The 13668-nt window shown below is 41.6% G+C and overlaps 1 protein-coding gene across 2 annotated transcripts in view; it reads left to right on the forward strand.

Annotated features, from left to right (window-relative positions):
- TBC1D4 (TBC1 domain family member 4) overlaps positions 1-13668 on the forward strand; it is a 307474-nt gene that overhangs the window by 269492 nt on the left and 24314 nt on the right. For both annotated transcript variants that reach the window (XM_082244970.1, XM_082244971.1), the window contains 2 exons: positions 3772-3932; positions 9272-9481. In XM_082244970.1, the coding sequence (XP_082101096.1) occupies positions 3772-3932; positions 9272-9481 (371 nt within the window). The remainder of the gene's footprint in view (positions 1-3771; positions 3933-9271; positions 9482-13668) is intronic.

The following is a 13668-nucleotide window of genomic DNA, read 5'->3' on the forward strand; positions in this document are numbered from 1 at the left end:
TTTGTAATTTGCAGAATCTTTTTTTTTTTTTTTTTTTAAACAACAGCATATAGCAGTGAGCATCAGTTCTCTAGGGAATCTCCTTATTAGCTGGTTCTAGTTCCACCTTTAAATGCTAACTGAAAATGACAGGTTGTACGTTCAAGATTCATATGAAAACTCAATGGGATAAAGTAATGTGACATTAATGACGTCTCATGCTAGCAGAGAGATATAAAAAGGTTAAGCGTGACTTGTTTAGAATTCACAAACATAACTGTGAATAATGTTTGCTGAAAGCAGCAGTTTTATGGCCAAACCTGTTATTATTTTATATGGTACCACTTACTCACTCTAAATTTGAGTCGGGGTAATTTAAAGTACAACTAAAGGCTCCTGAACGACAGGCTAAACAAGTACCAAATCTAGTTACTATGTGATGCAGAAGCCTCACAAAGTGGACCCAAATTTCCATTACCTTTACAGACTGAGCCAAATCCCCTCCCAGACATTGCGGTGGAAGGCAATGCTGCCAATCCAGAAAGCAGTTGGCAGGCCTATGTGTGGTTAGGCACCAAATAACATGCTTGTGGATCAGCAGTAAGCAATGCTGATGGCAACACCCCTGCAAGAAAATTTTACCCCACTCTAGTGCAAGCAGACAAAGCCTTCATGAGGGTAGCAATGCTGCTTCAATTTCAGGAGCAGTGTGGTATTGCACACAGAGTGTCAGCCTAGTGTTTATTCATGTGAAGATCGGCTTTACCTAGTCCCCTTCTATATGCCATGCCCTTCTGATACATTTCACACTCCTTCTGACTTAATATTAGAAATCTACGAAATGCATCAGAGTGCGATGCCATATGGCAGGAGCCTAGTTGAAGACAGTCTTCATATGATTTATCACTAAGTTCAAGCAATGAGGGTTATTTACTAAAACTGGAGAGTGTAAAATCTGGTGCAGCTCTGCTTAGAAACCAATCAGCTTCCAGTTTTTATTGCCAATGCTTGCTTGAACAAGTTGAAGTTAGAAGCTGATTGGTTACCAGATTTTGGGTGCACCTGTTTTAGTAATTCTATCTCTCTGTGTGCGGCTCAGTTTCCATTTCTTAGATGCTTGTACTGTTGAGGTGACATACTCAGCTTGGAGCATCGGCACATTGTTTAGTTTTAGAGTCACCAGGTGTCATGTGCACAGCTGCTTTGAGCGATACTTTCTTTATAGGATCACAGCAGTGTAGTATTGTTGCACACTTTTCTCGAAAGCTGTATTAGATGGACTTCACTGGCAAGATGAACATGTATATGTGAAACTTTTCAGGGGGTCTAAGAAAAATCTGTAAGTGCAGATGCTAATGTGATATAGCACATCATTTATATTGGGAAACCATAGTTCTACTTGAATGCATGTATATATAGTAATATATTTAACCTGTAAAATATACAATGGGAATTAAGCTTTGGTTCAGTAAGTTTTTGATGCAGTTAAAGTGGTTGTAAACCCTTCCATATACCCAGTGAAGGGACTATCCTAAGATGATACACATAGATTAAATAAATCCTCCTACATAAGTTGTACCTGTCGGTGTCTGCAGGCTTCTTTTCTCTACGTCTGTTCAAAGTGCTGCATTTAAAAGCTTGCCTGAGAGTTCAGAAAAAAGGGATGGAGAGCTGAAATTACACTATGCAGAGCTCAGTGAAGAGAGCTCTGAGAGCTGATTGGAAGGAAATAGAGACACACACCCCTCAGCTCACAGAAACAGAGCTGAGAAGGCACTATGCAGAGCTCAGTGAAGAGAGCTCTGAGAGCTGATTGGAAGGAAATAGAGACACACACCCCTCAGCTCACAGAAACAGAGCTGAGAAGGGCAATCAGCTGGAGATCCCTCCCCTGTCACAATATTTCTCTTGGTGTCAGGAAAACTTGTCAGAAGTGACTCATGCTGAAGAATGAAGCAGCAGACAGAAATAACACTTTTAATTGAGACACATGCACACTATAGAGGGATATGCTTTGTTCATATTTCATTTTTTCATTTCATTTCATATTTGTTCAGGTTTACAATGGAAATTTTATTGGCAGTATGGAGCCATGCACATGAAGACCAGACTTAATTATGGCTCAAGTGGCCTGTTTTCTTTTCTGTTTACAATAAGAGAATATACCACATGGCAGAGGCCAGCATGAGACAGGGAAAGACCTAGTTTACTCTTCTTAACAGGCAATATATACTGGATACATTACACTCACTGAATGCATCCTGGACTCTACAGCTATTAAATGGAATGAAAATCTTTTCAAGTGGGACTTTATAGATGGAGAACCTAGTTCATATAGATCATGAGTTAAAAGTAAAATTATGTTTGCTTTTATCATGTAAATTTAGCTAGACCAGAATGGCAAATCACACTTGGCAATCTCAGGCTGTGGTTACTCTGGAAAGCTCATATGCAACTAGTAATCTATTTTGGGGAACTTCTACTTTTCTAGACTTCAGATATATTCTTGGATGGAGTGATACTGTTTTAGTAGGTGCAAGTAGATCTTTTTGTAACCTTTTGGTTTTTAACAAAGAAACGTAAAAGTTGCCAGTATACTGCAACTGTTTGGAACTCTTGGAGACCAAGAGCAAAGCATACAGAAGCTTTGGTCAAATGTGTTATGTTTCATTATAACAGACAGTAAGCAGCACAAAAAAGTGTATTGCACCTACAACTTAGTTTAAAGTTTATGTTTCATGCCATGTGTGCCAGAACCTGGAAGGTGTATAGTAGTGGTTATTGATGAAACATTTTATATGTTGCTGTGGAATTTTTCTGGGGATGTTGTAGGATATATGAAATATTACATTATTCTACTTATAAATGTGATCTTCTTTCACATGTAAACTTGAACTTATAGATGTGATTTTTAGCTTTAGTGTCGGTTCACACTGATCCGACTCGAAGTCGCCCCGACTTCGGGCGACTAATGAAGTCGACCGTGCACCACGACTTCGGGGCGGCTTGCAACGACTTCTCATAATGGAAGTCGATGCAAGTCGCTCCGACTTTGCAAAAAAATAGTGCAGGAGCCTTTTTCTAAGTCGGAGCGACTTGAGTCACTCTGATTAGAACGGTTCCATTGCACAGCATTGGAAGCTACTTGTCAGGCGACCAAGTCGCCTGACAAGTCGGATCAGTGTGAACTGGCTTAGGGTCCTCTGTTTATTCTTGGCTAATGTAATTGGTTAAATATAATAGACATGATGGTTATTTTGACAGCCATTTGCCTAGTATAGACAAAAAGGAGCTGAGTTTTGGGCTATATGGTCAATTTTTGGTGTGCCTCCATTTCTTTAGGAAATAAAGACCATTTAACTGTATAGAGATGTACAAATTAAGCAGATACATTATCACTTGTAATGTATTTACATTGTTAAAGCTCTACAGCATTTTTTTAGTGCAGTGTGGAAGATTAAAAGGTACCACATACGTTTATTTTTTTCTTGTGATATAAATTTAAAGGGAACTGTGCAGAAATGGCAGTGGATTTACCCACGTAGATGTAGATGTGTGATTTATGTGTGCAAAAGTGCAGTAAATAGAATTACAGAATCTCTCATTTAATTGGATTGAATCAAGTTTTTTTTTTTCATTTAAAATGTTATTTACAAATTGAACAGATATAATAAAAAATTATAATTCATAAATAATATGCTATTAATTCTGATAATGCTTTTATGGGCTTGGCTGGGTGGTGGTGTATATTTAGGCCATTGTTACATTCTGAAATGTTTTCTTTTTGAACAGTGAAAGTGAAGGAAGGAAGAGAACGATTTCTTCTTGTAGTAACGACTCTTTAAACGCTAGCGGAATACCCCTCCCACCGCGACGAATTTCGTGGCGTCAGCGGATTTTCCTCAGGGTAGCTTCACCAATGATCACCTCCCCCTCAGATATGCAACATAAAGGTATGTGAGCTAATGTGATGTATAGCTTACACATAAATTATTGCAGTTATCTTTTGACCTTCTAAAAGAAACCAGACATCAGACATGAGATTAAAAAAAAAAAAAAACAAAACAAAAAAAAAAAACACGAAATCTTAAAATCCTAAAATGAACTCAAAAAGGTATTTACATTCGGCAACCACATTAAGATTGTCAGTCTGAGATTTGGAGCGCCATATGTCGGTGATCAAATATATGTATATCTTATTTATAACAATTTCAATCACAAAAGTTCCGACTCTATTACTTCATATCACATCACTCATGGTCCATTCAGTTTTAATATAAAATTCTAATCAATTTGTTTATTTAGTCTTGGGTGGGAGAAGGCTGAGCTTTAAAACATTATAAACCTTCCTACCTGCAACTTGTGTTTTTCACCTTGATAAGATTTGCATCGATCATGTAGTTTCATGGTGTCATTTGTTGGCCTGTATGCACATTCTATAAAAGTGTAAGGCCTTATTAATACAGGCTAACTTAAGTGTTCACTCATACGAAGGGCCGTGTTTGCCCATATAGGCTGCACAGGTTTTCTGTGCATCTGCATGCAAGCAGTCCTATTCATGTCAATTGGGACACAACGGCTGCACAGGCACAGCCACTGCTCCCAAATTGACACACGTGTGGGTGCATGTCCCTAAAGTCACACTGTATGCACAAGGACAGGTACTTGCACCCACATGGATGTCATATTGGGGGCAGGCTGTGTCTGTGCAGCTGCTGAGTCTCAATTGACTCGAATGGGACTTCCTGCATGTGGATGCATAGAACACCTGTGCATCCCACGTGAGCACACACAGCCATTTGCTTATGTGTACACTTAAGTACGCCCATGTGAAGGAGGCCTAAATGTTTACATTCTGGTGTCAGAAGTTTCTGTTTGTGTTCAAACATGAGGCATGCTGCATAACACTGCGCATGACCTTTGTTTGTGATCTAAGAACTGTAAAGAAACTGCATATCCCACAATCCCTTGGTCTCTCAGCCTAATGCTCCTAAAATAGATCAGACACAACCAGACAGAACAAAGAGCTCACCATACAGTCTTCCACATTTTTGATGGTGAGGCATGGATTGTGACTTAGAACAAGAAATTGTCTGTCCCTTTAGCAAATACAGACAAGCTAGGTGAATGAATACATGGACATAGGGGGATTGATCAGCCATAACACTACAAACTGCAGCCACAACAGGCCAGCCTATCATTATAAGGTAAGGCAAACAAAAGACATTGGGGATATTGCTAAAGCTGGTCATAGACTGTTCAAATCTCGGCCGGTTCAGCAGGAACCATGTGTGGGCAGGCTGCCTAAACCAAATTAATTGATCAGCTTGGGTACAACCAGCCTGCTGGATTCACTTGTGATTTGGGTGGCACAGTGGTGTAGTGGTTAGCACTTTCACCTAGCAACAAGAGGGTCGCTGGTTCGAATCCCAACCACGACACTACCTGCCTGGAGTTTGCATGCTCTCCCTGTGCCTGTGTGGGTTTCCTCCGGGTACTCCGGTTTCCTCCCACACTCCAAAGACATGCTGGTAGGTTAATTAGATCCTGTATAAAATTGGCCCTACTATGTATGTATGAATGTGAGTTAGGGACCTTAGATTGTAAGCTCCTTGAGGGCAGGGACTGATGTGAATGTGCAATGTATATGTAAAGCGCTGCGTAAATTGACAGCGCTATATAAGAACCTGAAATAAATTAACCACTGTCTGTTCCCGCCGGGAGCAGATATTTGCTCAGCAGGAGGGAGTCCCCATGTCGACACTGTCTGTGTCAATGGGGGAATCGTGCACATTTCTGCAGGTTGCAGGAAAGAAATTGGCACCATCCATAGCTTGCCTGAGCTAATACCTAGTTAAAACAACAAAAATAATAGAAAGTGTACAATGCCTTTTAAAGTTACCTAGTCTTTCTACTGTAATGTTTATCTCTTGCACTATGCAAACAATCCTACAACCTTCCAAGTTTTTACTACTGCTGCCTGTTAGCCAATATCTCTGAGGCCAGTAAGAGAACTTGAGGAACTTTGCAGTGATCATGGCAGGATTCTAAAGGCGAGAAACATTTTAAATACACCATTTAATTATAATGAAATGCTTTATTTAGTTCACTGCGATATGCGAGCTGATCTGGGGGTGTCATTAACTTTGTATTGACACCCCCAGCGATTCGCATATGGCAGTGTGATCTGCCATGCGAGTTCAATGCGATGCGGGAACCCGCAGTAGATTCGCAGGGTTCCCGCTTTGCAGAAGTGTGAACCGGGACTTAAGCTAAAAAAAAAAATGCTAAACAAAGTGTCCACTGTGAAGAAGATAATTATTACTAACCTCTCCCGCTGCAACTGTTCTCCGCAGTTTTACAGTGAAACTGCAGCTTGAAGAATCATCAGAGTCTGACAATTCCCTTAACTCACCACTCACACACACACACACACACACACATTCACACGGCCATATATGGGGTTCTTTGCTTTCAAAAGCAGAGCAGAGTCCTAGACAGGTATTCTCAGGAGTAAGGCTAGGTTCATACATGTCCAGTGCAAATTTCCCTTCCACTTTCACAGCAAATTTCCTAAGCAGCTGTTCGGTGTCTTCAACATTAGGTTGTTAGGAGCAGGCCAGGAAGCCAGGTGCCCAATCCTTAACAACGGATGACTCATCAGCTGTTAGGAGGAGTTCCCCCTGACAGCTAAATGTAACATTACTGGCAATATAAGATCATGAAAAAAACAGCGTGGCCCCCCCCCCAATTTATACTAGGCCCTCCCGTCAGGTCTGGTATAGATTTTGAGGGGAACCCTTACGCCAAAACTATTTTGAAAAATCATGTGGGGTTCCCCCCAAAATCAATACAAGACCCTTATCTGAGCATGCAGCCTGGCAGGAAAGGGGGGAGTGACAAGTGAGTGCCCCCCCCAATGTGAATGAGTATGGGGTACATTGTACCCCTATTCATTCAACCAAAAAAGTGTAAAAAAAATAAACCACAGACTGTTTTTGACAGTTCCTTTAATAAAAATAATGTCAGTTATGATGCCTGCTGCCGCCCCCGAAAATAAAAATAAGCTCCACTTGTGCCGAAGGCTTTCCCCATCTGCCTGCTCCGCCGTCTGACAGTTCTTAAATAGCTAAGTGGCACTGCCCCCTGCGACATCACCGACCTGGCATGCACTGATCGGTGATGTCACAGGGGGCTGTGCCACCAGGTGATGTCGCCGGGTGGCCCTGCCCCTTAGCATTTTAAGAACTGTCACATGGCGGAGCAGACAGATGGCAGAAGCCTTCGGCACAAGCGGAGCTGATCTTTTCGCCAAATTGTGTGGGCACGTCCCCCCTGTTCCAAAGCCCCCCGTTTTCTCCTCCATTTTGCTGTTTGGTGCAGAAAGTCCTAGAAGCCTGCTTCTGATCCACTCTGCTTGCAAATAAAGAAAAAAGGAGTACACATCAATTAGTTTAGTTTACTAAGCAGTCTAAGATGACATCCAGCACACACTGCACACCTCCCACCTCAAACCACATCCCAATGTGTTTCACCCACAACAGGGCTTAATCATAGGGATCCTATAATTAGGGAACCTATAATTAAAGTGATTGTAAGATTGTCAGACATGAAATCTGAACAAAACATATCCTTCTATAGTGTGTACTTGTCTCAATTAAGAGCATGACGTCTCATTCATGTCTGTTGCTTCATTCCTCTGCTATCAGCATGAATCACTTCTGACACGTTTTCCTGGCACCAAGAGAAAAAAAAGGTGATAGGGAGGGATCTGCAGCTGATTAACAGCCTCAGCTCTGCTCCTGTGTGCTGTGTAAAGGGGCGTGTGCCTCGTCCCTCCAATTAGCTCACTGAGCTCTGCAGAGTGTAACTTCAGCTGGGCTTTGAACAGATGTAGAGTAGAGAAGGCTGCAGATAAACATGTACAACTTATATAAGAGGATTTATTTAATCTCTGTGTATCACCCAAGAATAGTCCCTTCACTGGGTATATATAAGGGTTTACAACCACTTTAATGCATTTTCTGCATTAAGGTGAAAAACCTGTATACCCCCCCCCCCTTATACTTACCTGAGCCTGATCTTGATCCAGCAATGTTCACAGGAGTGGTGGCTTTTTAGGTTCTCTCCCTCTGCCAGTGATGAGGGAGCAGAGGGTGGGGCATGAGCAAGCATGCATAAGTCCCCCACAACAAGTGGCTTGCTATAGGGGCACTTGGTTGGGGGGGGTTGTTGTAAGAGGCAGGAGTGCTGGCAGGGGCCCAAAAAAGTGGAGGATAGGGCCGCTCTTTGCAAACCCATTGCGAAGTGCAGGTAAGTATAATATGTTTGTTTTTTTTTTTTTAATAAAAGTTGATCCTTTACAATAACTAGAACTTTACCTATAACAACTTGATAAAAAAATATTCTTTATCAAGGAACATACCTTCCACCTTAATAATTATGCTACCAAAATGATTGTGTGCAGTAAATTGCCTCCAGCATTGCTCCTGTTTCTTCTTGCTGGAGGCTGCCATTTTGCTGAAGCCCAGAGCCCTGAACAGCAGTAAATCTTTGGGCTTTCAGCTGATATAGGTGTGTTGCATATCAGTTTCTTGCAGATGGTATTTAATACAGACATGATCCATGATGATATTTCCTAACCTCATAAAAAACGGCAAAAAAAGGCCACCCAACTAAATTGCAGTCAGGTAGGTGAAAATCCATATAGTTTAAGGATCATACATACTGTACACAAATATAAAATAGTACAGGTGTACTTACATGGCTGAAGAAAATAAGACACCAACCTAAATGGTAGGGTAGTCTTATCCCTTATACACAGGGCCAGTATACAGCAGTTAGGAAAAATGATATAAAAATGGCCTGTGCATGGGCAGCTCAAGTTGTTAATGTACAAATATATATATAAAGTAAAAATGAATGTTCTATCTAACTTCTGATCACAAAATGCAGAATTTTATTTTCTGAAAAAATATTGTTCATATATTTTTAATTCTAGCACTGAATTGTTTCAAGAGTAATAATAAATTCATATGGTAACAGTGGAAAACTGTAGATAGTGTATTGCACTCAAGAATGCTGAAAAGGAATCTAAAAATGTGCTTGAAACAAGAAGTACAGATATGTTTATACATAAAACATAGAGGAAGAAGGAAGTGTGCTTTAGTGACAGAGTGTGGGATCTCCCTATATTAACAGTATGCCGTGCATAACTCGTGACATTTCATATGATAAGCAGGTCTGACACTATGGTAATTATTGTCCGCCTATTGTGTTTTAATTGTTTCAGATCATTTAGATGGGAACGATTTGCTGCCTTTATCCCCCCTTCCTCCTACCATGGAAGAGGACCCACTAGCATCTCTTCTTCAGGATGAAAGTACTACAGAAAGCACTGATGGGAAGAAAAATTCTGAAGATCTTCAAAGGTTATGGCGAAAGGCAATACATCAACAGATCCTATTAATACGAATGGAAAAAGAGAACCTGAAACTTGAAGGTTAGTTCGGAATGTTGACCGTACAGAAGTAGTATTCAAGCTACTAGATACTACACATTTCACTATATAACACATTTCTATACGTGTTTATTTCTCTTTATTCTTTACTACTGCAGCAAAGTAAGCAGCAAAAGTAGTACTGCTTCCAACTGTTCACACAGAACAAAAATATTTCCGAAGCGACTGCTGTATACATTTTCATACAGTATGTTGCCCAAATCAAGCTTTTAAATTCTCCCTCCCATTAAAATAATTTTCCCTCCCACACCTTGTGCATTATGAAATGTGCAGATTAGAGCAAAGTAATGTTTACTTAAAGTGAATGTAATTCTGATTATTCTTTTTCATGCCTTCGAGGAGATTGCACTTTCATTAACATTACATATTATTGTTACAGAAGGTAAGAAAAATCTTATTGCAGACAAATGAAAGAAATATTGAGACTTTTCATTGTAGTTTTTAACGTGATATAATAATTAGTAATAATAATGTGTGTGTGCTATTGCTTAACTAATACCCTATGCACTTATACAATAGGTGGGCATGGGTAAAAGTGCAGTAAACCAGAACAACCAGTCAGGTTTTTTAGTTAGACCAGATGTAAAATAGACTGGTTGCTGTGGGTTACTTGATTTTTAGAACGCCTTACTGAGTATGTCCATCCACTAAAAGCGTTATATATGTAATTTACTCAGAATTAAAGTGCTACTAAACAGACACAAAAACTAAACATTTTCCGAAGAAAAAAGGAGACAAAATATATTTATTATTATGTTAACATTAAATGACTGTATGAAATGGGTAAGTCGCGCTAATGAGTGATGTTGTCAAATATTTACATAAATGTCAAATCATATAAATCGTGAAGAAGTGTCCACATAAACTATTCAATGGTCAACTCAATGTCCCAAAACTCAGGAGTTCTTCCAAACTCTTCAACTTGAAATATGAGCCACCAGATGAGTGATCTCCTTACCAGATGGATAAAGGAAATTAGCCCTCAAAACACCAGATGAAGTGGATCTGCAGCCTCGAATCCAAAAATTTAATCGGTTCCCGGATAATGTTTGCATGTGGAGAGAAATTAAATATCCATAGCGTGACACTGTATGACAATCTCTCAAACACCCAATATGTGAACCTTCACTAAGAAGGTGAAAGGAAAGGCCACCACACCAGTGCAATTATCACTGCCAACGGCCAGGTGATACGTGAATAAGACAGCCCAATAACCACCAAGAGGATATAGAACCGCCACCAAAATCACTGCCTCTTACCAGAGTCTGATTAATACAAGCCAAACAATCAATGACTTCAGTGTGTGCCAAACACCATATGGAAATAGATGCAGAAATGTGAAGAGACACTCAGAGGTCTGATGATCTAGACCAAAATCACTGCCGCTTACCAGACTGTGACAGATGACAAGCAAAAGGGTCTCAAACAATCCTCTGGATAACTGATGTCAATTGCTCCAAGTCCAGCCGACCAAGCCAAAGAGGGAGACAAAAAAGCACTCCATAGTGTAAAACCAAACAAACTTTAATTCAAAAAAGAAGAGCAACTTACAAAAATGTAGATGGAGAAAGCGTGGATAGGATGCGAGCCGCCGGCCGGTCGGCTCCTTCGCCCGTCCTCAAACACAAAGCAGTGACGTCAGCACGCCGCGACCGACGCACGTTTCGTCAGATATGACGTTTTCAAGGTACGGGCGGCGTGCTGACGACACCGCTTAAATAGGAGTCAAGCCCCGTGTGACCACCAGGGGGTTGACTCCTATTTAAGCGGTGTCATCAGCACGCCGCCCGTACCTTGAAAACGTCATATCTGACGAAACGTGCGTCGGTCGCGGCGTGCTGACGTCACTGCTTTGTGTTTGAGGACGGGCGAAGGAGCCGACCGGCCGGCGGCTCGCATCCTATCCACGCTTTCTCCATCTACATTTTTGTAAGTTGCTCTTCTTTTTTGAATTAAAGTTTGTTTGGTTTTACACTATGGAGTGCTTTTTTGTCTCCCTCTTTGGCTTGGTCGGCTGGACTTGGAGCAATTGACATCAGTTATCCAGAGGATTGTTTGAGACCCTTTTGCTTGTCATCTGTCACAGTCTGGTAAGCGGCAGTGATTTTGGTCTAGATCATCAGACCTCTGAGTGTCTCTTCACATTTCTGCATCTATTTCCATATGGTGTTTGGCACACACTGAAGTCATTGATTGTTTGGCTTGTATTAATCAGACTCTGGTAAGAGGCAGTGATTTTGGTGGCGGTTCTATATCCTCTTGGTGGTTATTGGGCTGTCTTATTCACGTATCACCTGGCCGTTGGCAGTGATAATTGCACTGGTGTGGTGGCCTTTCCTTTCACCTTCTTAGTGAAGGTTCACATATTGGGTGTTTGAGAGATTGTCATACAGTGTCACGCTATGGATATTTAATTTCTCTCCACATGCAAACATTATCCGGGAACCGATTCCATTTTTGGATTCGAGGCTGCAGATCCACTTCATCTGGTGTTTTGAGGGCTAATTTCCTTTATCCATCTGGTAAGGAGATCACTCATCTGGTGGCTCATATTTCAAGTTGAAGAGTTTGGAAGAACTCCTGAGTTTTGGGACATTGAGTTGACCATTGAATAGTTTATGTGGACACTTCTTCACGATTTATATGATTTGACATTTATGTAAATATTTGACAACATCACTCATTAGCGCGACTTACCCATTTCATACGTTTTTGATTGTTTGTCGCAATTTAAGTCGCTGCTGGAACACAATAGTTAGCGCAGTTATATTCCATACCCAAACATTAAATGACTCCATTACTGTTTTGAAGACCTATAAGAAGCATGTTTTTTAGACCACAAAATGCCATACACACCAGAGGCGTAATGAGAACCTTCAGGGCCCCGGTGCAAGAAGCCATGAAGGGCCCCCCAGACCCCTGGCCGGGGCCCTTACCTTCAAGCCCGGGGGTCTTCCCACTGATTCTGGGGCTCTTTACTCTCGTTGCGGGGCCCTTTATTACGGTCCCGCACTGGAACCCTTTCACAAGTTCTGCAGTGGGCCCCCTTCCTGCCATCTTGGGGCCTCCCCACGGTGGTGGAATGCCAGGGTCCGGTCGCAAGTGTGACCTTTGCAATCCTGGAAGTTTACCCACTGGTGTCAGTAGTTTTTATTTTTTGGTATTTTAATTGTATTATTTTTTTATCATTTTTTTTTTTTTTTTTTCCCTCACTGACTATGACTGTTCATTCAGAAAAGGAAGGAGCTGGTAAATTACATAATTGCATACCCCCTTCCTGGTTCTCAATTGTGACACAGTGGGGGGGGGGGGCAGCACAGTAGGGAGGGGGGGCAGGGGAGCAACAGGGGCCCAGAGACAGCAGAACACAAGTGAACTGGATAGGAGGAGTGGCAGGGGCAGCATAAAGAGGAACCAATCTCCTCCATTTTCCTCCTGCAACTACAGGAGGAAAATGGAGGACAGTGATTTCTCTAGATGCTGCCCCCACCGCCCTCCTATCCAGGTGTACAGGGGAGCCACACAGGCCCCCTGGAGCATGGGGCCCAGGTGCAATTGCAACCCCTGCAACCCCTGTAGTTACGCCCCTGATACACACACTGTCATTTTATTTGTCATAGTGTGTTTGTTCTAGTTGTGCACACTTTGTATATAATTCCCGTAGTCAATATCTTCCATTGCCTTGACCATTCCTTCCTTCCTTGTCTGACTTCATGGAACACTCCCGCACACCCACAGGTCCTATTTGCCCTCTTTTTCCCCTGTTGGTGGGCACCATGCTGCTGTACTGTCTGGCAAGTAGGGCTGTACTGCCCAGGATGGCAATTGAAGCGTCTGCCTTAGGGAGCACCCATAAAGACATGGTGGAGAGGAGCCTGCTAAAACTGCTGGCCATTGCATCAGCCTGTGGGACAATGGCAACAGCTGGACAGGAAACTATGCTTAGTGATGCTGAGCCTGCACTTTTAATGGGCTTCGAAAAATGATGCCTCAAGTGGCATCAGAGGTGCCATTTTGTTGGATCGTTAATTCTTGGGATAGGATAAGATGCTTTTTTTTTTTTTGTTTACAGAAAAATCTTATCAAACTTTTGTTTCAGTGCCTAAACTGGAGCTGGGTTTTATAGTAATATATTGCAATATATATCAATCTTTAGATGTAGTGGCTGC

Source organism: Pelophylax lessonae (assembly GCF_965119305.1).
Source record: "Pelophylax lessonae genome assembly, chromosome: 2".
Taxonomy (NCBI): Eukaryota; Metazoa; Chordata; class Amphibia; order Anura; family Ranidae; genus Pelophylax; species Pelophylax lessonae.